The sequence below is a fragment of the Protomyctophum bolini genome (assembly GCF_963924005.1).
Source record: "Protomyctophum bolini genome assembly, chromosome: 22".
NCBI lineage: Eukaryota > Metazoa > Chordata > Actinopteri > Myctophiformes > Myctophidae > Protomyctophum > Protomyctophum bolini.
In genome coordinates, this window is record NC_137883.1 from 19,594,028 (window position 1) to 19,618,096 (window position 24,069).

The window sequence follows — 24,069 nt, forward strand, 5'->3', positions numbered from 1 at the left end:
GGCCTAAACTTAAACCGGCACTACATTTAAAACACATTTAATTTTTTTAATTGGTCGGGGACGCTGTCTATCATTCTTCCGTCCCTACCAGTTCCTCGAATCAAGCGTACTCTGGCATCAATTTACTTTATAGGCTAAAGATCCGGTCTAGACCGAATACGGACACGGCCTGTGTGCATGCCATAGACTAGTATAGACTGTAAAAAAATAGGTGCATGCATCAGGCATGCATGCGTTCTTATGTGTGCAAATGACCGGATACAGTAGGCGAGTTTTAGACCGGATATGAGCACTGAGTAAATAGAAACCAGTGACGCTTCTCGACCAGTGTTGCCATGTCCGCTTACTGTGTGCGACTGTGTGCTTATTTTCTGTAAAGGCGCTTGTAAATATATTGTTTTATAATGTTGTTTAAACCAGTGATTCTGAAACATTTTCATGTCAATTTGTCTCGCGTTGCCAGACTGTACTTTGTGTTTTTAAAATAGAATATTCCACAGTTACATTGAGCTTGCCTTGCATTATTTTCAAATAGAATTCATATTCGCTTCTTTTGGGCTTGGTTTCATAGACCTGGTTGCTTGTTTCTCTCGCAAAACCTGGCAACACTGTTCTCGAAGCGAGGTTAGATTATCTAGTAGTTGTACTGACTGAGTCTGCAGCGCGAGACTGCATGGAACCTACTTATATTAATCTAGTCTTTGTTTTTATCATTCACCTATAACGTTATATCTCCGTTTCGGTTTCCCGGTTGGAAATTAGGAGCTCTAAGGACCGTAAGTAGCACCGGTTAATTGTGGAAAGTTGTGCAACTTTAGCTTTTTTATGTGTGTTATGCTAAATGTTGTTAGCCACAGTCAGCTAAACTTAGCATGGCAAGTGCAGCAGGCAGAGCAGCAGGTCATGTTAGCTACAGTAAAACACAATGAGAGTTGAGACATCCAGGCGAAAACGTACTAAATGTAGCCTACACCTTATCGAAATGCAAGTAAGTAACGTTAAAGGATGGTGCAAAACAAATATGCATGAGTAGGCTACATGAATAATATATTTATCCAAAAATATATGTGTTAAATATTCATGAAGGCACAGTTTGAGTTTATTGGAAGAATATAACAACAAAAACAGCAGAAGCTAATTAAATGAATGCATATATTAATGACGTTAATACGTTCATTATGATTTTGTTTCACTGTACAGCAGCTAATATCCACGTTGAGACAGTAACACAATGCATTTTATTTTGAAGGCAACAGCGACCAGCTATTGTGTTCATAATAATGTTTCGTTTTTGGAATATTATGTGAATGTGTTCATTGATCGCAAGCAGCAATAAAGCAAGACGGCATGATGATTCTATAACTAACTAACGTTTTAATGTTCCCGTTGGCACCAGCTAAACAGCTAACGCGTCGGTTGCCAACATAATTTCTGTCTTTGTCAGCGGCTGGCTGTCCGCTGACACGTACCTGTTGTATGTATGGGATGGACGGACGCGCGCTGTTTTTTAATGTTCATATATGCACCAGATGACACACAATTGATCGGAGCAGATTTTCAAGCACCGTTTTGCCCATTTTCCCACCCTGATCTGATAGAACCTCACTCTGAAGAGCAAGTGTCCGACTACTTCTACGGTTCGGATCTGACAGTACTGTTGTTACAACAACAGCAGGATGTTCAATCCACACAATCTCCACCAGCAACAGCAGCAACAGCATCAACAGCATCAGCAGTTCCAACAACACCTGCGGCAGCTCCAACATCTCTTCCAACAACAGGCGCCTCCTCCTCCGCCACAGCAGCCTCCGCCGGTGCACCATGTTCCCCATCCCCACCACCACCAACACCACCACCAGGTCCAGGCACAGCGGTAATATCATGAACTCCACGTCGGGGATCAGCAAGCAAGGCCCTATTATTATTTTATTATTATTTATTTAATATGAGCTATGGACATCACATTTCTCATTGCACAAGTACAATTTGTAGATGCATTGCTTACAATGAGTGGTAATGATAATTTTCACCACCTGTCCACAGGAGACTTTTCTAAAAATACAGTAAAACCCAATCGAGGACACAAAAAAGGAATATATACTAATAATATTTTACAACAAAATTACAATACCCATTACATTGACCTATAAAACAAAACATAAACATAATCACTCAGGTAACAGTGACTCAGATACTATACATGTGAGCAGCACAGTTGATTTGATTTCAACCATAGTTTGAGTCCTCTGTAGAACACATTACAAGCCCTCTCTAGTTTTAGTACAGTAGGCAAGGTTTGCCCCTTCTACTGAGAAGGCAGATTGTCAGAAATAATTGTTACACCTGGGAACAATACAGTTACCACTTGTTGAGGCTTGTGAAGTTGCTCTACCGGGACATTGTTGTTCGGAAGAGGTCATTTAACACATGTGATTCCCAAACGTTTTCATTTGAAGGACCCCCAGTTTGATATGCATTAGATTAGACCTTTTATTTGTTGGTTTGGTGGTTGTTGTTGTTTTTTATATCTGGGACTGCGACACAAATCTGCACTACAGTGTCAGTTTAATTCTGAGTCTGTAGTTCTCACTTCTCAGAAGTTAAATTGGAAACATTTGGTTCCAATTGTAACCTATACATTCTTTAATTTGTATGTACAGTATATAGTTAATTGTCCACCATTTGAGCTATTATTTTTTACATACATTTGTCATAATATTAGTTGCTGGGAAAAAAAGCAAATACCTGTGTGCTTGTGGTGTTGTAGGGCCATTCCTGTGGCTCCACAGGCTCCCCCTGCACAAAGGATGGTCAACCTGTGCCAGGCCACCCAGACTACCATCATCGGCCCCAACCACCACATGCTACAGGGGGCCATAATGATGCAACGCATGCAAGGTATGACTGGAAGTGCTCCTAGTAATAACAACACTTTACTTAGAGGTCAGGTCTATAATGCACTATCTAAGGCTTCATAACCCTCGTCATTAGTTTTATATATTGTGCTGGTCATCATAATGCATTATAAGCTAAGCGGTACTGCACAGAGCTGGGGGGGCCAAGTTCTGTGCAGGACTCGTTTTGGGGGGCCGGCATGCGACGACAGCAGCGTGATTTTTTATTATTATTTTATGCCTTTTTTTCAATAAATTTATATAATATCTCTATTTAAATTAACATGAAAGACTATTTTTACCCCGATCCCATGCTCTCCCTGCTGTCGGTCTGTGCTCTCTCTCTACATTACTTTGAATGTAATGTGTAATGTGGGTTTTTATTTTTTCATTAATTAAGCTTAGAATAGATGTAGAACAGGCGTTCTCAACCAGTAGTCCGGGGACCACCAGTGGTCCTTGAGGGGGTTCCAGGTGGTCCCCAGCTAAATGATGAGCGGTGTGCACCCCTCAAAATAACACCGTGAGGAAATCATTACCGGTGGAACTTCAAACGAGGCTATGCGAGGAAAATTAGGAGAATGGCTGAAGAACCCACCACACCGTATAAGAAAAAAACCAACGTGTGCCGACAAAGTGGAAATAACTTTGACAGTCCGTTAGAATGGTATACTCCAGCAACCAGTGGTTTCTGCTTCTGGTCGACACAATAACAGTGCTGCACTGGGGGGAGGAGAGACCGGGGCTGACTGATCGGTGAACCAATCAGGGTGTGCGCAAATCTGAGCCGCGGCCCTCCCACCTAGGCCAGAAAGGTCTAGCGTTAGCTCAGGCTAATAATTGATTGAACGGAGAATTCACCCATTTTTTACTTTCCCAAAATGTAAGCTGTTTATTAGCATTTTTATGTAACACTGGAGATTCAGAGTTCGGGCTATGGGATTTGTCCACACATACTGTGTTTTATGAGCATGAGGGTGCTTTGGATATCATCTCCATAGCACAAGCACGCAGATTCACGCGCAATCTTTTAATCCAGTTTGTGTTGGCACACACGGCTTAGCTCAAACATGGTGACGGGTCTGCGGCCACGTGTGATCTGATCTGGAAAACCATTTCTCTTTTATGATCGAGCTGCACCGCCTAAATGAGGTCAATCAGATAAATAGTATGATGTCGCTTCGCAGCTTTGTGAAATTGTGACAGGCCCAGACTAAGTGACTGAGGTGCCTCATGTCGAGAAACGTCATTTAAATTTGTGCAGGGGGGAGCGGGGGACAGTTAGTCTCGACCCCTGCTGAGCATGTCTGATGTTGGAGAGAAATCTACACACTGCACTGCCGGCAACGGTACCCCCTAGGTATGGCAAGTAGAAATATAGATTGGGCAAGTAGATTGACCCGGTAGTACTTCACCCGCAGGGCAATTAGCAAAATACCTAAACGTCAAACCTTGCTACAACTGTCTGAGTGAGGCAAGTGCCATAAATTATAAATGCTGTGATGCTATTCACTATAGCACATGATTTCAACTACTTAAGTCTTCTATGTATGCATATTTCATTTTATAGTGTGAATAAAACACTGACATATTATGGTTTGATGAAGAGTTATTTCTGCTCTAATTAAGCCCATGAAGCCTAGCAAATCTACCAGCTCAGATCATAACGCGCCACTTATAGATTGGCTATTTTCGATGAAGTGATTTAATCTAGAGAGGGAAAAAAAACTAGCCCCGCCGGAGTCCCAGTCAAGTGTTCAAGTGGTTAATTCTTAGCTGCTATGTTGCAGGCAATTCATTCATAAGATCGTTCATTCATTCATTTCTGTCAGCTGTTGCACCTTGCCCTCGTCTCCTCACCAATTTCACAACCAGAATATTGTACAACTATCTATCCATCCCATCAAGGATCACAGAGCTACAATAAAATCACCATTATTACATAATGTTTGACCAAAGATATGGCAGTGATAAGTACAATTAACAAAGGCTTTAAAGATATTATAAAATCATACCCCCCCCACACCAAAAAAAGAACAAAAAATGGACATTGAATAATTATGATTACAAAAATCAGCAATCGTGATTATAAACATACGGTAGTCATAATTGTGCAGCCCTTTATGTTGTGTGGCTCAGCCTCTCGACCAAATAAGATTGCTTGATCAGAACCAAATTGTTGAATGTCTTTTTTAAATGCTAACCGATGCATTATAGGAGAGGCAGGCCTTGCTCAAATTACAAGCTAAAGGATTTACAACCAGGAAACTCATTTCTATTTTATTTATTTATTATTTACTGCTGTCATTCTTCCTGTTCTTGTATCCACTTGCATTTGTTTTTAATCAATGTCTCCCCTCCTCGGTCCACCATCCAGGTAGCATGCGGGGCTTTGCGGTGGCTGGACAGCAGCATTACCGTCAGTTCAATGCCGCATGGCCCCGGAATTCCATACTGGGACCAATTCCAATGGGTGTGTCCCTCAAGCCCCCCATGATGGGTTTCCCACCCGCTCGACACTTCCACCCCCATGGTCCCCGCTACTACCCCAACACCAACCCCCCCAATGCCACGGTAATTGCTGGAGGATCATTAACGTTTTGCTCGCCCATTCAATAGACACAGTATGGCATTTCACCCATTGTTCCACCTACATTTTGTGCTGTTGGGCAGAAACCCTGTATCTCCTTATTTCAACATTTCATTTTTTTGTTAAAAAGAAATGTCATTATTTTGTGGTGCAGTAGAAGTTGCTTTGAAATTACACTTGACAAAATTATTCACGTTTGAGGGGCCCTGAATGACATTTTAGTCCAAGCTTGGTCATGGATTTATGGCTTAGCCTTAGTTCCAAGGGGACCTATTACTGTTAACAAGAATTGGTGGATTCAAATGTGTATAAACTAGCCACGTCATTGTTGATATATCCATGATCCTTATTTAATCTGTCTGTGTGTATAGCCTGCTGACTTCCTGTCTGCTTGGCAGGCGGCGGACAGGAAGAGGGATAGTGAGCAGAGGGCAGCAGGAAATACAGATGGCCAACCTGCAGCCAGTGCTACCAACGCCACCATGGCTGAGGGTGGAACAGGTATGGCAGAGGCACGCTCAGGCGTCGTTTGCTGCATTTTCAGGGTTCGGTACCTCAGGACTAAGCATGACTTGTCGACGTGATACATTTTGCCCATGTTTACTTTTCAGCCACACTGGTACTGGGCGAGAAAACAATGTATTTTGGGTGGAATATATGGGACCTGTGTCTTATCCCCTTTTTTTTAACGAGTACGTGAAAATACATTGACGGTCGTATGCAACCTACAGGGGTACCATCAAACACAGAGGAACACTCACGGGCATCTGGAGAGCCAACAGAGGAGCCTGTGGTCAAGAAGCAAAAGACCGATGGGTATGGCACTCATCATGACTGCCATTTTCTTTTCTTAATTTGATTTGCCTTTTATCCTATGTATTCATATCGGATGAATCAAATAATGTCTGTCAAATAATCATTCTGACTGAACATAAACATTCGTGGCTTTATCCACTCATCTTTGTCCTAATCTATCTTTCTTCCACCATGCAGGATAGAGGAGTCCTCTGAAAAGACCAACATTGGGACTGATGACATAATTCTCATACCAGATTATAACAATGCTACAGAGGATAGCCCATCTGATGGTAAGGACACAGGCAAACAAAAAATGTGCTGTGACTGTCCTTGTGTTGGTGTCCCCGGGCTTGAAAATACATTGACGGTCGTATGCAACCTACAGATGGGGTACCATCAAACACAGCGGAACACACACGGGCATCTGCAGAGCCAATAGAGGAGCCTGTGGTCAAGAAGCAAAAGACTGATGGGTATGGCACTCATCATGACTGCCATTTTCTTTTCTTTATTTGATTTTCCTTTTATCCTATGTATTCAGATCGGATGAATCAAATAATATGTCAGTCAAATAATCATTATGACTGAACCTAAACATTCGTGGCTTTATCCACTCATCTTTGTCCTAATCTATCTTTCTTCCACCATGCAGGATAGAGGAGTCCTCTGAAAAGACCAACATTGGGACTGATGACATAATTCTCATACCAGATTATAACAATGCTACAGAGGATAGCCCATCTGATGGTAAGGACACAGGCTAACAAAAACCTGGTTGGCTTATAATAGGCAACAGTTACCTTTCATTTTGTCTATGTGCTGTGACTGTCCTTGTGTTGGTGCCCCCGGGCTTGTACACGGTAGTTCTGCAGGAGTCTAGCCATCTAGAAGAGTGTCTGTTTGTCTGTGTGTCGGTGCTAATCTCACAAATCTATGGACCGATCAGTGGCTCAGTGCCAAATGCATCCTGCCAGTAGGCCACAGAAGTACTTCCACTATGTTTTTCCACATACGTTTTATACCTTTTTGAAATATGTAACTTTAAACGTATAATAGAAGTTAATAGGGCTCTGAATGGGTTGAACCCTTGCCCAAATGTGGCCCTTGCCCAAATGTGGCCAACAAAAAAAGAAAATAAATCTGAATATTCTTCTCTCGTTTGATATCAATGAAAATGCGCTAGGACGTGTTTAACTGTGTACACGTCCTCACAATCCATCGGCTAGAGTAACTAGGATGGCGCCTACGGTAGGACGTGTGGAAACCTATGAACGCGAGGGATTATCAAGCGACTTTATCGTTGCTCATTAAGCAAGCAACATTATTTCTTCCGGTTTTTGTACGGAACGGAAGGGAGGGGGCTTTCAGAGTAAAGGCTGCCATATCTGCGCGGCACCATGAGCTGCTATTTTGAAAGAAATCCTGACGCTGATTGTGTAAATACTTCAGCGTTGCAATTGGCTCATTTGGTTGACTTCTCAGTTGGCTGTAAGAAATCCAAGAACATAGGTTTTTACAACGATAATACTTTAACATCATAAATTGTACATATTGTGCTAATTGTTTAGGAAATACAGCACTAGTGTGTGTGTTGGGGGGAGGGGGGGTTTTGTCCCGTCAAAAATGTTTTCAGTTGTGAGATTTAGTTTTGCTTTTAAACCATGAAACACACACCGGGCTGAAAATAAATCCTCTAGTGATGATTAGAAAGTATGCCATCTTCCTTGATCACTTTGGTCCTTTTCATAAACACTGTGCTTCACAGGTGAAACAGTTATTGCTGCCCATAAGTGGCAATTGTAAACAATTTCCCAGGTAAAATGGCAGACTTAACTCATCATTGATGATGTAATGTTGCATCTAATTGTGTGTGTGGTTGGCTCTATCTCCAGACTGCATCCTTATCGAGGCAGGGGGGTCCATAGCAGTATCTGATGATGCGGAGGAGGAGCTTGAGGAGAGCAGAACTGCTGAGGTAGAGGTCAACAAACCACACTGGGCTTTCTAGTGGTTCTCAAACCTTTTCATGTCAAGCACCCCCAAATGAATACTTCAAACTGTTACTGTTCCCGAATACGGTTGCATGGTCTGTGCTGGCCATGATTCATATTGGCCTTGATTCTTCTGCACGCATTAGGCTACGGATGGACCTGCATTTCATGGGATTTCTATCTCTGGGACCCAATTTAGATTGTAAAATAAATGTTAATTTGGACCCTAACAGGTCCATTTGGTCCCATTTGTACACTCAGAGTTACAGACCCATAAGGGTCCATTTGGGTCCTAACTATCATTTAGCTGGGGACCCCGTGGAACTCCCTCAAGGACCCCTGGGTGTCCCCGGACCCCACTTTGAGAACCACTGTTCTAGTCTCAACGTGTGCATGCAGTATGTGATAATTTATACAGTAGGAGGAACAAATGTATAATGGATAAGTTGAAAATGTTAATGTTGTCTTGCAACAGCTGATAGACACTGGTGTGACAGGACCATCTGATAAGCAGCATGAGGAAAGCACTACTTTAGACTCGGAGGAAGCCCCAGAAGACGAAGAAGCCTTATTAGCGTCACAAGATAGCGAGGAGGATGCCATGGAGGAGACTGCCATGGAATCCATGGAGAAGACTGTTGAGGAACCCAAGGAGACAATTGAGGAACCCAAGGAGAAAACTATTGAGGAACCCAAGGAGACTATTGAGGAACCCAAGGAGAAGACTGTCATGGAAGCCACACAGAAGACTGTCGTGGAAGCCACGCAGATGACTGTCCAGGATGTCAAGGAGGAACCTAAGGAGAAGACTGTCATGGAAGCCACGCAGAAGACTGTCGTGGAAGCCACGCAGAAGACTGCCGAGGATGTCAAGGAGAAGACTGTCGAGGATGCTAAGAAATTCTACTGCTACCTCTGCAGTATTACCTGTCACAACCAGCAGGTAGGTTGAACATACACACATCTGGTGAACTGACTTGTACACTAATATAAAATAATAATGTTTACATGCCTGGACAATACACAGATTATAATCTGATTTAATGTTCTTATCTAATGATCTAATATATAACACATGCACACCCCAATGTCCAATAAAATGGGTGCTGAATCAAAAATATATCTTGATTAGAGATGAAAGATCTGCACACCAAATAGCAGGCATTAAGAGGATTTAATGTAATGCCATGACGTGACATTTCGTGCAACAAGCAAGAGGACTCCGGCTGAATAGCGGTCATAAAAGGTTTTGTAATAAGACTATGGGGATTTAATATGGCGACGTTCTGTCTATACAAGAAGCCTGAGGAAGATCTTGTTGCTCATCATTGTATTAAAAGAAATCCTCTTAATTGGCTGGTGTGTGGATCTTCGTGCTCTAATCTGCAATTCAAACTAGGAACAGATTTGTTCCCGTATTCTAGTGTTTGGGTAATATTTTGTCTATGAATAGAATAGAATATGTTGACAGTTTGTAATGTTATGTGGTTGCTATCACTCAATGCTTAATTTGTCAATTATTAGGTCCCGCCATGCCTGAGCTCATGAGCCCAATTATATATATCTGATATAGAGCGTATTCCCGAACACACCCATTGTCTTGTTTTAAAATTATGTGTGCCTATGAGGAGTGCCAATTTCCCAGGTAGCTGCTGGACAGCACTAGTTTATTTTTGTGCACATAAATATGAACCCATGTTCACTAGCAATGCGGTTTATCAAACGTATTAAACACAGATACGCAGAGACATGCTCTCAGTTTTCCTCTATAATCCTATTTGAATTTTTATGTGTCAGCCTGTGGCGCATTGTGAGTTTGTAGATCGGCTATTTAGCAAATTATTGCACAGATTGGTTTATGAATTTGCATTGATCTATACGTATCACAAATTCCTGGAGAGGCTGCTGTTTGTGTGTGTGCGTTTAGGCAGAGAAAGACAAGGACTTGTTGATGTGGGTTCTGCAAGCATGTCTTAACCTGAAGGTTCTTTTGTTATTTCCTTCTGTGTTCGTGTAAAGAATTTCCAGGAACATATGATTGGCTCGTCCCACCAACAGAGGATGATGGAGATTCAGCACATGAGCAATACCGGCCTGGTCACACTGTTGCCTCATGTCCAGGAGTCTCTGCAGGGAGCATGCAAAGAGAGGTTGGTGTCATCCACGCATACTTAATCTCATTTGAAGACTAAATTTGCCTTGCACGGTTGCACCCGACACCGCAAGATTAATAGATCCTCCGAATGTTTTGAGAATGACGTGTCAAATGTACAACAACATACATTTTACAACGGCTAATTCCAACTGCACATTGGGATTGGCCAAGAGGCATTTGGAGCTATGCCAATAACCACAATACACCAGTAAATCATCAGTAAAAGTATAATTCTGTGATACATTGTGGACCAGTCCAGCTGGCGTTAAGTTGCCTATAGCTCAACCCGTGGGTCGCGACCCCTTGAGGGGGTCGCCAAATTATTTTTGGGGGGTCCCCAAATATTTGTTTTTGCAACTGAATGGCTGGAAAAATGGAAATGAAGAGTTTACATAGTACACATAGTGCAATAGTGCATGCATAAACTTTCCTTAATGATTATATCTGGTTTCAGTATTCATTTATGATAATTTCTATATTATTAAGGTTATTTTTGCAGTCAGTTTGTATTGGGGGTGGGTAGGGGGTAACCCTTTAACCACAGTGCATTGCTGTTGTATAAAAGCAATAAAACTCTCAAGGCCATGCTTTATCATAGCTAATAAAGAGCGACGGCACTCCGCTTCACGTTGTGTCGGAGCACACCGGTACCAATAACCTCGATAAAGCACTCCCTCTTGTGTCTTATTGCTTAAGTATAATGCAAAAAGGGCAACAATTCATATATCATTTGCATTCACTCATTTTGTATCCCAACGTGTTTGGTTTTAAAGTCAATACAGCTTGATTGATCTCTGGCCTAGCTGTGTGCTCTTTCTGTTTACTTTAGTTATGGTCTACTGACATGTTCTAATATAGCTGCTAAATGCAAGACTAGAGCTCACATTGTTTCACCCTTTACTTGTGAAAGTTAATCAAAGGAATGTGGATAAATGTTAATGTCTATGGAAGTTTCATCAGCTGGATTTTCTTAACTACTGTACGCAATCCACTAATACAGAGGTTGATACTAAGGTCTCATGGGCACTTGCCCATCGGGCAAGTACAGGTCATGCCCACAGTAAATTGTCCATTATAAAATGATAATTTAATTACTGTCCAATTTAACACTTAAACGGATAAAAAAATGTCATACCTCATTTTTTCATGTGAAATACGTAACATAGCTGTGAATATGACTACGGGTTCACACTTTTATTTTATATTTCTAAGTGTAGCAACGGTGAAAACAGCACATTATAGTTAAACAGTGCTTTTATTTTAAATTCCACAGACCCAAAGACAGTGCAATCTGGCCACATTCAGGTGTTTAGACAGATGTGTTTATAGACGGTTCTAGTTTAATTTACCTGCCAGGGGCAGGCCATAGTGTCAACGCCTGCAATCATTTAGGGTTACATTTTGGGAAGTTGAGCCAACATGCCGTCACTCTTAACTTGTTTGTCTCCTGTACATCTGCATTGCCTACAGAGAAAAAGGACCAGGCCTGCAGCATCGAGGTGCCACCTGTCAAACTGAATTGACCAGAAATGTCCTCGACCACCATTGTAACAAGGAACACAAAGTAAAGCACTGCTCACTTGAGTTTGTTTTGCCATGTTTAATAATTATTTTATTTATGCTAAAAAACCTTGAAGCCCGTTCAGGGCATGATCACCATTCTGAGTGAGTTTGTATTTGGAGCTAGCTGTTCTGGAGAACGCTCATCTGATCGCCTTTACACTCAACACTATGGGTTTACGGGTCCTCAGCAATACACCTGTGTAAGTGTGAATACGATCAGATGTACAGTAATCGAGCTATGTGAAGGACAGACAGATATAATTCACATACAGAGATTCCTAGAATTTATAGATACTAGGGCCTTACCCGTTCTGAACAGGAAATTATGTACAGTGTGGGTAATGTGATATACCGTAATAGATCACATTGATTGGGAGGGAATTGTTGATGATCTTGGGAAGTTGGGTTGAACTTGGGAACAAAATTCATGTTATGGTTTGTGCCGTTTGCTTTGATTGAATAATTGATTGAACACGTATGTATGTACTATGATTTGTTTGGCTGTGTTCTAATTTAAAGTGTTAGTGTTGATTATCGTGTATAAATCTAATTATAGTAAACTAATACTATTATACTAAAAAAAGATCAAGGGAAAAGAGACCTTTTTACAGTACAATAAAGTTTCAAGTTTACACATGTATACAAATAAACAGGCCAGCGGCATAAACAATATTAGTTTGCCTCTTCTACAAAAAATTAAAATTACTGTTGCGCGTGCCAAGCCGTCATTCTCATGTATTATATCGTACTTGTTGTAGCATGTATCTTCCACCTCGGAGGAAACTCTCGTAAGGCCGGCAGTGTCTGTAGGCCAATCAGAGGCAGCCGGGGCGTTACCATGTCTATGCTCGGACGTAGAAAAGATATACGCGTCTGCCAAAAGGGGAGGTGTCGAAAACGCATGTTCTACCGTAAATTGTGTCTGTGTTTGATGGCCATCTCAATGGTTTTCCAATGGGAGTCACATTGTTTTACCAAACATTTGTGTTCTGTACGTGTGTATGAGGCCACAGACATCAGACAGACAGGTGACACTTTCTTCCGTCCGACAGCGTTTCTTAAATTTGCAATATATATCCCTGTGGTTGCACAATCTGGGTGGAGGAGGTACCGGTATGTATGTCTGTTCATGTTTTCTTTGAAGTACATTTTCACTGTTTTTTTATTGTTGTGGACTAACTTCAGGGACATGACTTGGTTGAAGAGTCTTCTGTAGCCTCACTGGAATATTTGGTTGAGGACGAGGAGGGCAGTGAAGTGGAACAAGAGGAAGGACAGAGGAATGATAAAAGCCAGAGCAGCTCCAGCAGACAGGTCAAACATAGTTTTTCCTGTCATATATATTGTACCTTTTCATTAATTTTAAGATGTTGGGCCCTCAATGGATTTACTGTCAATTTGATTTAGCTGTGTGTTTTGTCCTTGTAGGGTGGCTGGTCATCTCAGACAGATGCGGACCAAGAGGACATGGCCAGTGATGAGGAATATGACACCGACACTGTATATGGTGAGATCCCAGATTGCAACTATTCACTCTGAATGAAGTCAGCTTTAGGATTATTCTGAGATCTTGCGGTTTTATAGGCCTTTGTATTTTTTGACATCTTACATTCCTTATAAACACCATTTTACTTCACTCATTCTTTTTATTAAAAGTGTTCTCTTAACCTCTTTCCATCAGGGTCGAGTTTTTTAATTCCGGTGGCTGGCTTCCTTTGTCGCCTCTGCAAAAGGTTCTACCATTTTCAATCTTCGGGTCTACACTCCCACTGCAAGTCCTTAAAGCATTTTGAAAACCTCAAGGTTAGTTTATAAGACATTATTTACTTGATTTTTCAAACAAAGCCAGTAGGGTTTCCCCACATTAAATGTGATTATTTGTTGTTATTGCAAAGTCTTATTATATAGTATATACATGTTCTTGGTCCTTTGTTTTTTTTGAAAAGTTCCTATACTACATGCTTTTTCATGGTTGGGTAAAATTATTTTTTATTGATTCAATGAATCTAATGTCTCAAACCATACCAGATCTCTCCATGCACTTGTACTAACATCCATTTATGCGCCATACATAAAGATGTTTTGAAAAAACTATTTGCGCTTTCATTTAATAGAAGCACAACCAACGGGCTACAGCAGAAAAGGTTTCCTCAGAGACCACTCTACTATACATTGCTTCTGCAGACCAGCTCAGCTCTGTATCAGACACCACCACAGACATGGATGGAAGTGACAACCACAGTGAGGGTTATGTAAAGAGTAATAATCAGTTAATGCAGCCTACTGTTGCCATCACCCGAGTGAGGCTACCAAAAGACCGCCAGAGAAAAAAGAAACCGGCACCCACCTCAATGCCACAGAGTATCAACAGCACTGCGACAACTAGTTCCAGCTCCACACACCCAGCCTTTGACCCTGTCACCACAATGGAGCAGGCAGTGTTCCAGGCTTGTGCAGCCTGGGAGAGTTCATCTGAACTGTGTGAAGAGCCACAGTTACAACCAGTGGAGCCTGTTGAAGAGGCCACAGAACAACAGGTTCAAGAAGCTGTGGAGCCTGTTGAAGAGGCCACAGAACAGCAGGTTCAAGAAGCTTCTGTTGTACCAGAGAAGACTGTTGTACCGGAAAAGAGTGCAGCACCAGAGACGGCCAGTACAGGGAAGGCCAAAGCAACAAACAAAAGGAAGTCAGGCCGGGCAACAAGACGCTGAAGATGGACAATTACTGCCTTAGGCTACCCAACAAATGGTGTAAAATGACTGTATGAACTGATAATAAGGCATTATAAAAGTGAAATAATATATATTCTGTATAAGACTCTTATGTCGCTAAGTTGGTAACAGTGAGTAACTTCACCCCAAGTCTCACAAATTCAAGAAACTTGTGTTGCAGTGGCCTCTACAGGACAACTAAAAAAACATTAACTATTATAGTGGGTTATGGCCAGCATTTCCAGGTAGAGAAGGCAAACCTATTATTAATCCCATGGGGAAATTCAGCTTCACCAAGATAGCTGCTCAGTGTGTCTTGCTCGGGGGCACTGCGACGAGGTATTGGGGGCCCCTTGAGGCAAACGGGAGACACCAGATGGCCTCTACCCACCAGGTTACGGTCACCCCCAACCTATTTGAAAGTTCCAACCTTCTCCACTAAGTGCATCAAGTCTCTACGTACACTAACTGAGAACTGATGTGAGGTAGGATTTACCACATGAACCCTATGGAAGGGCGAATGGGCGAATATTCATTGAAAATGGCACATCTAGAAAGCAAGCTCATAACGTGTGGTATTGCGTTGTTAGCTTGTAGAGCTATTCTTGTAATAAGCTCACATGTAGCTATGTGGTGTGTTGTGAGCTATTTTATATTTATATATACTTTGCCTAAAATTTGAATGCCAGGCTTAGTGTGGTTGACAAGATCCAGGAGAAACCTTGTAAAACTTAATGTCATACCCTGGTGGTCTGGCATAATCTGATGTATGATGACCATTTTCCAAAGCATACTGTGGTTTGTTTGATCTTCGAAGAAGCCATTGATTCGATTCCAATGTTAGTATGTGAAAATCTTTTTTTTGTCAGTTGTGTTATTGCGTTTTAATGTAAGTGTGAAACAAATTTGAAAAGGTTAGTGCAAAAATAGTTACCAGAGAAAATGATTTATGAACAGGCTACCCAATCAAGGCGGGTTAAATGCAGAGGACAAATTCCAGGTATGTGCAAATGTACTGAACCAACCAATAATGCAACAATACAGCTTCACTGGGATATTCCATTTCAAATTATTTTAGTCATTTGAACCATTTACCATTACCATTTTTGGGGAGATGGTTGGAGGATTTTATAATTTTTTTAAATGGTTTAGAATTAGGACAAAAAGCTGTGAACTCTGCTTGTTCACATCGCAGAAGACAGATGCAAATAAAAGACAGACTGAAATCACATGAGCAAAGGCTCAGTAGTGTAGTTTTCTGTGTGTGGGGGCAGGAATCCTGGACTTCAGCTTTAGTACTAGTAATGCATTTTCATTTGAAAATGTCTAAACAAAATGCAGTGTAGATTGTACGGGAAGCTGTAGTAGACATACAACATTATTGAGGCTTTGTTGATTGACACTGGCTGCTTGTCTAAAAATGTCTTTGTTTCTTAAGTTTTCTTGCTGAATTATAATTTTTAAATTGGGAAAATGTACTTCATTTTCTCTTTGTACGGAAGAGGATTAGGTCAGAGTTCTGAGATTAAAGTTAGAATTTCTCAGTCTCAGAATAAATTCAGGAATTATGGAATGGCATTATTTAATCTCAAGAGTTCTAAACTTCTCTTACTTTGTTTCTTACTCGCCACAGCTAAACTGTTGAGCTAGGCTCATTTTGAAGTATGATGAGCTACATTTTGTGTTCTTCATTTTGCACTCTGATGTAGCAAATAAAAACAAAGAAAAACTGAACATCCATTATGAATGTATTATTCGACTGATACATTTTTAACTGAATATTTTTCCATCTTCATGGTGCATGTTATTCTTTTGTTTCAGGAGATTTCTGTACTTAGTAGTTTTGATCATTTCAAAACAACAAAGCATGTTTTCCATCTGCCAGATCCTTTATTCAGGTTAAGAGCAGGAATATTTTGTTTTGACATACAATGTACCATTGTTTTATATAACTGGTCCCATGCCCTTAAATTCATATGAAGAATTTCCAGTTATATACAGTATCATATCGTTAATTAGCTGTTAAAATAATTGAAGATGCAAAGCAAGCTCTTTCCTTTTTTATATTTTCCTGGATTTAAGGCAATGAAATGACATACTAAAAGTAGCTTGGACATAAAATACAGACTGAGTGTCAGGCTAGCTTGGACATACATCCATACCACAAAAATAGCATTGTACTAGAGTTAACATTCCTAAACCCCAAATCAAGCTCACAATGTGTTGCAGATGCACCATCATACAACTGAGTATTTCTTGAACTATAATAAACTAAGTTGAGCTGTGTAGTCCCTTGGCTTTTAGTCATGGTGTCAACTCACATAATGTTTCATACTTTGTCGTACTAGTTTGTTCTAAGGAAAATGATCACTTCTAGACTATATTGTGCAAAGCTGAAGGGAAGAGAACAGTGTAGGCCTACAGTATATGTAGCATGGGAAGATTTTATTTTTTTGTATCTTGTTGAGAAAGGAAATGGCATCTAAAGGACATTTCCAACAAAGCTGTGTTTCTTACCGTATTTTTATTCAGCAACTGACAAAACGGATTAATAGATTTTCTAACTGGTGAAAGTTTCATGTATTTTTGGATTGTTTCTTTTCTGTATTGGATATTTTCATTTAATATTAAACATTTGACAGTTGCCACACCCACTGGAAATGTATGTCTGAATGTGGATGTGGTGTGTAGATTTAACAAAGTTCCCACTCCTTTTATAGCAATGAAATTCCAAAACATTTCCATGACTGTATTTCTTGATTCATATTAAGATGGTGAATTTGTCATAATTAATCTCCTTGTCCCTCAATATTTCTTCTACTTAAATCTCCAGCCATCATTCATAAACTGTGGAATGGAGGTGACAATGGCCAGGCCAGTCAGACAAGCAATGTCTGACTTGCCTCTTAACAGAATGGGCAGGGTGTATGAAAGGTAATTTTATTTATGTATTTGCATTAAAACAGCACATAACATGTTGCATATGGCAAACAGGCATGTCAGGGATGGACCTGAAAGGACCAGTCTGCATAACCGTTACGTTATGCCATAACGTACACATGTCATGTAGACAAGGACAGAGAACCCCCAAGTGGAATGTTATAGAAGATCTGATTTCAAAACATCAACCGGAAAAGGAAAGAAAATATGCAGCTATGGTACAATACATTCAGGGTGTCTTATTGATAGACCTGGTGGATACAGCATGTCACTCACTGATCTATAGATTAAATAAATGTATTTCATTGCTTATGGAATAACATCTATATAGAACAGTGACTGAACACAGCCTTGCTGCATCTAATCTGGTCCTGCATTTGGTTCCCCGTCTTCGTCTGGTCCTACATCGGTAGGTGGAGAGGAGTTCTCCTCTGTGTCAGGACTAACCAGCTTGGCCCTGAACTCCAGCCTAGCCTGACGGTTGGATTCCAGAAGTTCATGCAGTTTGCCATTCAAAGAATCGTTACGGTCCTCCATGTCATCCATGCAGGAGTTAATCTGATCCAGCATGGTGTTGATGGCTGCATATTCTGTCACGGAAAAGAGGACACGATAAATGCACTGTAAAACATGATGGCATGGTGTTTTACAACGTGGATGTGTTGTAGGCCTACTTCAACAGTTGCAACTCTTATCATTGGCTTGGCTGTGTGGAGTCACTTTTTTAATTTATTTCCATACTAAGGTATATTAATGACTAGCCCCTCTCGGAACCCCCTGGGTCAGCCCAATCCGAACCGAACCGGGCTGACAAAGTCATAAAAGTGTCAGAAACTTTACTACATTCGGGTTCTGCTTGCGGGGCTAATTAATGACATAGTAAAATGTTGAAAATGAGTGGAATGCCCCTTTAATTCTATTTCACAGTGCGCTAACACAGCGGGTGAGGATGAGGGTTTTTAAAGATTAAATTAAGGTGACAGGCTCAGCAACAAATAAAACAGTATAGGTAGTTATACCTTCTCCGTTGAATTCATCGTCGTCAATAATACCTTCGTCTATCGACATATCGGGATCTCCATTTGGTCCAGACATTTCTGCTAAAACCGTGACAGCAGTTTGTTTATATATTATATTCTGCCTGTTGTTGGCTTTATTCGCATCAAACTACATGACAATATAGAGTAGACAGAGCCAAATTAAAACCACGCAAACAAAGACAACCCGTATAATCCATAGAACTGTAGATGTTAAGTAAATCAAGCTTATTTGTTGTTGCGAGAATAATCATGGGACGTGTGAGTGTGAGCCCTATGGCCCTCAGTCAGCTGACACACGCGTGTGTCAGCTGACTGAGGACCAGCGTCTGTATATGCCAAAAACAGGCCTACATAAAAATAGACTACATCTACACAGGCACTACATGAAATAAAGTTAAATTATGTGAGCTGCTGAAGTGATAAATAAAATGTGCAATCACTTGTTGAAATTGATCTAAATAAAATCGTGTTGATATTTTATGCAAAAAAATAGCAGATCTACAAGGCTCACAACAAGTCACTTTTGCAATGCGCTGTGAACTTGTAGATCTCGGTTCGAGCATACATCGTTTCCGCTTCCGCTACTTACCGGATCCACAAACAAACCATAGGGGAAACAATTTGGGAAACAAACAGATTAACAGAGCAGTTAGCTGCGCATTGCGCATGCGTATTCTACCCACGTGGAGAAACAAACTGTACAGTGGACATGTTCCTGGCAGCAGAGCCGTTAAATTATCAAAACTTAAATAATAAATAACAATTCGTTGCAGCAGAACATCTCCCCACCACCATGGAGGACTTACCAGCAGACCTCAAAGCTTTTCTTCTCAATCACCCGTTTTTCCAGCTGTCAGACAATAAGGTCCGTGAGGACATGACGCGATGATATGTGAATAAATAATGCTAGCCATAGCTTACCGATGCTTGCATAACAGAAAGGCACTACTTGTTTTGTTTACAACAAAGGTATCTTCTTGTAATTTCAGATCAAATGCACACTTAATGGCCATGAGTTTCCCCGCAACCTTGCAGAGCTCCAGGACTTCATCAAAGGAAAGAAATACCAGAAACTCAGTGCTGCCGCAGAGTTCGGCTACAGCCATCATAAACCACACATCGTGCCAAGCACTAACAAACCGTAAGAAAACACTTTAATTTATTATACATTACAAATGTAACCCATGCTTGGGTTTGACATACATTTAATTACGTGAACGTGGTGTAAATTATGCAATGATAAGTTAACTTAGTAGACTGGGGTCCAGACTCCAGTGGGGTGTTATGCTCGGTAACATGACAATTGGTTCCATGTGTACCAGGCAGACTATTACACTTCCAAAGGTACAGATCTGTAGAATGCATTTGTCTTAACCTAACTATCATTAATTTAACAAGAGACCCCCTGGAACTCCGAACCATTGAGGTCCCGACTCCCCAGCCCAGGACATAGCCGCAATTTGCAACACTAGATTTATTTTAATAATGGGATAAGTTGCAATTACCTTCCATTGACAGCCCATTGATCCAAATTGAAGAGATAGGGTGAGAAGTTCAGTCACATGAGATAAAATTGACTATTTAGGTTCAGTATTAAACACTAGCTGCAATTTGCAACACTAGATTGATTTTTTTAATATGTTAAATCTATTCAACACATGGAAGCGTCACATGGACAGCTAGTCAGCTACTATTCATTTTTGTGTTCAGAGCCCAGCTACAAAAACGTTTGTGCTTCAATTCTGATCTAATTTGAGATTGTTCTGGAGTAGTGAGCTGAATGTAATGTAAAGAGTACTGATATAGATACAGGGGCCAGTCCTGGGGGTCCCAGGTGCGGAAACACCCCAATAAAAGGTCATAAGAGATTTCCTGGCTATTTTAAAAGTGTAAAAAATTAACTCAGAATGTTTTAAAACATACAAAACAACTCTAATAATATTAAGTGCTTGGTATACGCATAGTACTGTTCTGGGAGATCCTAAAATAGATGACGCCCCAGAAAGGGGGTGGGTGTCCGAAAAATGTAAACCCCATCAATTTCTCATAGTTTTGACCCTATAGATTGGAACCAGGCAAGATCTAAAAAAAGAATAATACAAATAATTATGCCTTGTGCCGCACTAGACTAGGTGTTGCTGTTTTTTATTTTTGTTTTTGCTGACTTCCAAGTTCCATTTCTGTTGTGCAGCAATCAACTCTTCTGTAAACTGACCCTAAGACACCTCAACCGGCAGCCACAGCATGTCCTGCAACATGTCAGTGGGAAACGCTATAAAAAGGCCTTGGAAAAATGTAAGTATAAATGTATGCCACTTGAGTTCACAATCTCCATTCCTGTGTACTGTATGTATATCAATATCGATAGCTGTCTGTCCTATAAAGAAATCCTGTATACCAAGAGGACCAAGCTAAAGTCTTTGCATTGGCTCTGCCTTGCAGTTACTTTTTTACTCGACAAATTGTTTCCACCCAGTTTAGTGCCCATGTATTTGAATTAGGATATAATCAGATGTATCAGTAGCTGGAGCCTGGAGATCTCTGATTGTCTGGCTATGTGAGAACACAATAAGGCAATTTATGTGGAATTGTGGATATCCATGTATTCAAATGCATGTATAAGAAGCAACTTTTAGATTTGTATGCAAATATTAACTCTGTATAGTATACAAGGAATTATAATTTCTGTGCTTAATTCTTACCCAAGACAAACAGTGCATACAACAGGGCATTGAGTATATTCCAGCCAAACTCCTAAGGAAAAGGCGTGAAGAAGACGGTGGAGGGGAGGTGAAGAAAGGAAGCAACTCAGGCCGAAATGCTTTGTGGGAAACCAACTCCAGCGAAGAGGACCACAGTGACTCAGAAGACAGCATGAGTGATCTTTATCCTTGTTAGTATATCCGTCATGCAAACCGACATACATTGTTTTCCATGAGTGTTTGCAATAAAGTCTCCACCGTGGCTGTGGTGATATGCGTTTATGAAACATTACCTTTCCTTACCGTTTGAGGCTGTTTAATATAAAACAACGTTTTTTCCCCCACAAACACTCATGTGAATGTTTGCAAACACATCACCCTATTTAATGCACCTCTCTAAAACGGCTCATATTTTCATATTATTGGTTTAATTCTTTTTCGGCTTATGGTTTTAAATAAAAAGCAATACATTTGTACTTTACCTTTTCCACAGCATCTATGTTCCCCAAAAAGGAGGAAGTGGAAGTTGTTGTTGAGAAGAAAAAGGATGAAGATGACTTTCAAACTGATGATGATGAAGAGATGGCGGTAGAAAATCAGGCACCACAGAAACGCAAGAAGGTTTGTAGGAAAAATTATTATCTACCGGTAAATTATATTGGTCATTTTTAGCCAACTTAAATGCTTTTGTTATAGTGAAAATAGTAGGATCTTGTAGGTTCTATTGGAGATTTTTAAACACACCCAAAATAGGGATGCCAGGTTGAAAGTGGTTAACAAATAATTTGGTTAACTATTATGACACAAAATGTCTGTAAGGTACCTGACAACAAATCAATGTTTGCTTCAGTTTCAGGGTGGCGGAGGATTACAGAAGAAATTCAAGAATAACAAGTTTAAAAGAAGAGGTGCTAAAAGCGCAAAAGTAAAAAATGGGGAATGAAGAATAATGCATTTATATTGTAACTTCTAGTTTGTCAGTTGACATGATATGGAATATCGATTTCATGGCAAAACATGGCATTTCTGTCATAGGTATAATATACCTATGACAGAAATGCCGTGTTTCTGAGCTGAAATCGACCAAATATTATTTGGTCTTCATTACTGAAAGCCCTTGCTTTTAAGATGGAGTGTTGTACAGGGCACAATGTACAGGACAAAAGATAGTATATAAAAGGTTTGATTCCCTGTAGATGTGTGGATTGTGTGGTGTGACACATTGTTTCTCAACATGAATGCATTACCTTTACCACACAGTTTAACATCACTGGTATTTTCAACTTCAGGGAAGAACTTGAGCTGTATTTATAGTGCCTTGTCTGTCCAAGTCTATAAAAAAATGAAAGTTATGTATGTATAAATGTTTATTTTCATTTATATAAAGTTCACACACAATTTCACATGTAGCCATTACATTTATTTTAAAGAATATTAACATTAGAGATTGAAATGTTCTTAATCATCTGTAATCAAAGGTCCATCATGGATACAGTGAACCAGGAGGCACTGCCACCAAAGAGCAGCAGGCGTTTCTGATACCCTAATAGAGAAGATGTTTCAAACAGCTGGAATGCTGGTCAAACTGCAGAAGACCACGTTGACCAGAATTTTGTGGAGGCGCTCAGTGAGTTTAAGCTTCCATCCAGTTGTCATCCCACCAGAGCTCTCAGGAGTCATGTCTGCTTCAGTGGCCTTGGGTGACAGGTGTGGATGGCCAAGGCCAAATCTATAATTATTCTCAAAAAAAAAACAATCTGGTTGACCTTCCGTTTGTGGTCACACTGGTCTACTCAATGAAAGAAGGAAGAGTGATTTCTTGAATGGCTTCTATAATATTTATTACCCAAAATAGATTAGATACATTTCATGAATGTATTCTTGTTATGACTAATGCATTGTTCTTGCACTCATGTCACTGTGGTCAGCTGCATAAGCGGCATGCCATTGAAAGTCTAGCAATGACTACTAACTTAGCTAAAATACACAATGAATTACTAAGCAGATTCTGAGCAAAATGTTATTAACCATTTGGCTGTCACTCATCATGATCCATGTCACATTTGGCCATGCGATTCATGGTCATGCTCATGGTCATGCGATTCTACAAAATCCTCTCAGGTTGACCTTGGGTTAAGACAAAGTCATTTAAGTTGCATAAGGCTGCACAATGTATCGTTATCGAGGTATGAACATGCACAATATCAGTATTGCAAAAAGGCAACGGTATCGCGATATAGATATATCGTATATCCACTTCTAAAGCCAGCCCTCTGTTTTAGCCTGTGCCCCTCGATAAATAAACGATCACTCCGTTTGTCCCTCTGTCCTGCACACACACACACACACACACACTAGGGCTGCACGATATATCGTATCGATATATCTGCCATATATATCGTGATATGAATTATATCGTATCGAGATATCTGCCATATATATCGTGATATGAATTATATCGTATCGTATCGAGATATCTGCCATATATATCGTGATATGAATTTATCGTGCAGCCCCATGTATTCTAACAGTGGGAAGTCTGGTGATGTGAGGTTAGTCGAACTGCTGTAGCCTAGATAAGTAGATATAGTAGACCTATGCTATGTATTAAACGGTAACCGGCAATTATACTTTACTTACTCGTGTTTCATAACCTGATATTTCTCATTCTCAGTCTTGTTCATC

At 40.4% G+C, this 24,069-nt stretch overlaps 3 protein-coding genes across 6 annotated transcripts; 2 read left to right on the top strand and 1 right to left on the bottom strand.

Moving 5' to 3' along the window:
- The first annotated feature begins 636 nt into the window (after positions 1 to 636).
- ciz1a (cdkn1a interacting zinc finger protein 1a) lies at positions 637 to 17,356 on the top strand. Of its 4 annotated transcripts, none has more exons than XM_080756508.1 (18): positions 637 to 776; positions 1,599 to 1,873; positions 2,768 to 2,898; positions 5,272 to 5,468; positions 5,856 to 5,985; positions 6,216 to 6,300; positions 6,478 to 6,572; positions 6,668 to 6,755; positions 6,935 to 7,029; positions 8,175 to 8,257; positions 8,749 to 9,216; positions 10,293 to 10,423; positions 11,899 to 11,992; positions 13,177 to 13,305; positions 13,420 to 13,498; positions 13,673 to 13,794; positions 14,106 to 14,540; positions 14,604 to 17,356. In XM_080756508.1, the coding sequence occupies exons 2-18, from the start codon at positions 1,677 to 1,679 to the stop codon at positions 14,700 to 14,702; spliced, it is 2,658 nt and encodes an 885-aa protein (XP_080612634.1). In that variant the 5' UTR covers positions 637 to 776; positions 1,599 to 1,676; the 3' UTR covers positions 14,703 to 17,356. The 4 variants fall into 4 exon arrangements, with proteins under 4 accessions (XP_080612634.1, XP_080612633.1, XP_080612631.1 ...); XM_080756507.1 differs by having other exon boundaries at positions 8,749 to 9,027; positions 9,076 to 9,216; positions 14,106 to 17,356; XM_080756505.1 differs by having other exon boundaries at positions 14,106 to 17,356.
- bbln (bublin coiled coil protein) lies at positions 17,127 to 18,965 on the bottom strand. The gene is made up of 2 exons (XM_080756511.1): positions 18,662 to 18,965; positions 17,127 to 18,232 (listed from the first exon to the last, which is right to left on the bottom strand). Exons 1-2 carry the CDS (start codon positions 18,735 to 18,737, stop codon positions 18,003 to 18,005), a joined length of 306 nt encoding a protein of 101 aa, XP_080612637.1. The 5' UTR covers positions 18,738 to 18,965; the 3' UTR covers positions 17,127 to 18,002.
- A 409-nt stretch (positions 18,966 to 19,374) lies between these two features.
- On the top strand, positions 19,375 to 22,475 carry surf2 (surfeit 2). Its single transcript, XM_080755487.1, has 6 exons — positions 19,375 to 19,547; positions 19,672 to 19,823; positions 20,874 to 20,977; positions 21,390 to 21,575; positions 21,878 to 22,005; positions 22,235 to 22,475. The coding sequence occupies exons 1-6, from the start codon at positions 19,476 to 19,478 to the stop codon at positions 22,325 to 22,327; spliced, it is 735 nt and encodes a 244-aa protein (XP_080611613.1). The 5' UTR covers positions 19,375 to 19,475; the 3' UTR covers positions 22,328 to 22,475.
- The last annotated feature ends 1,594 nt before the right edge of the window (positions 22,476 to 24,069 follow it).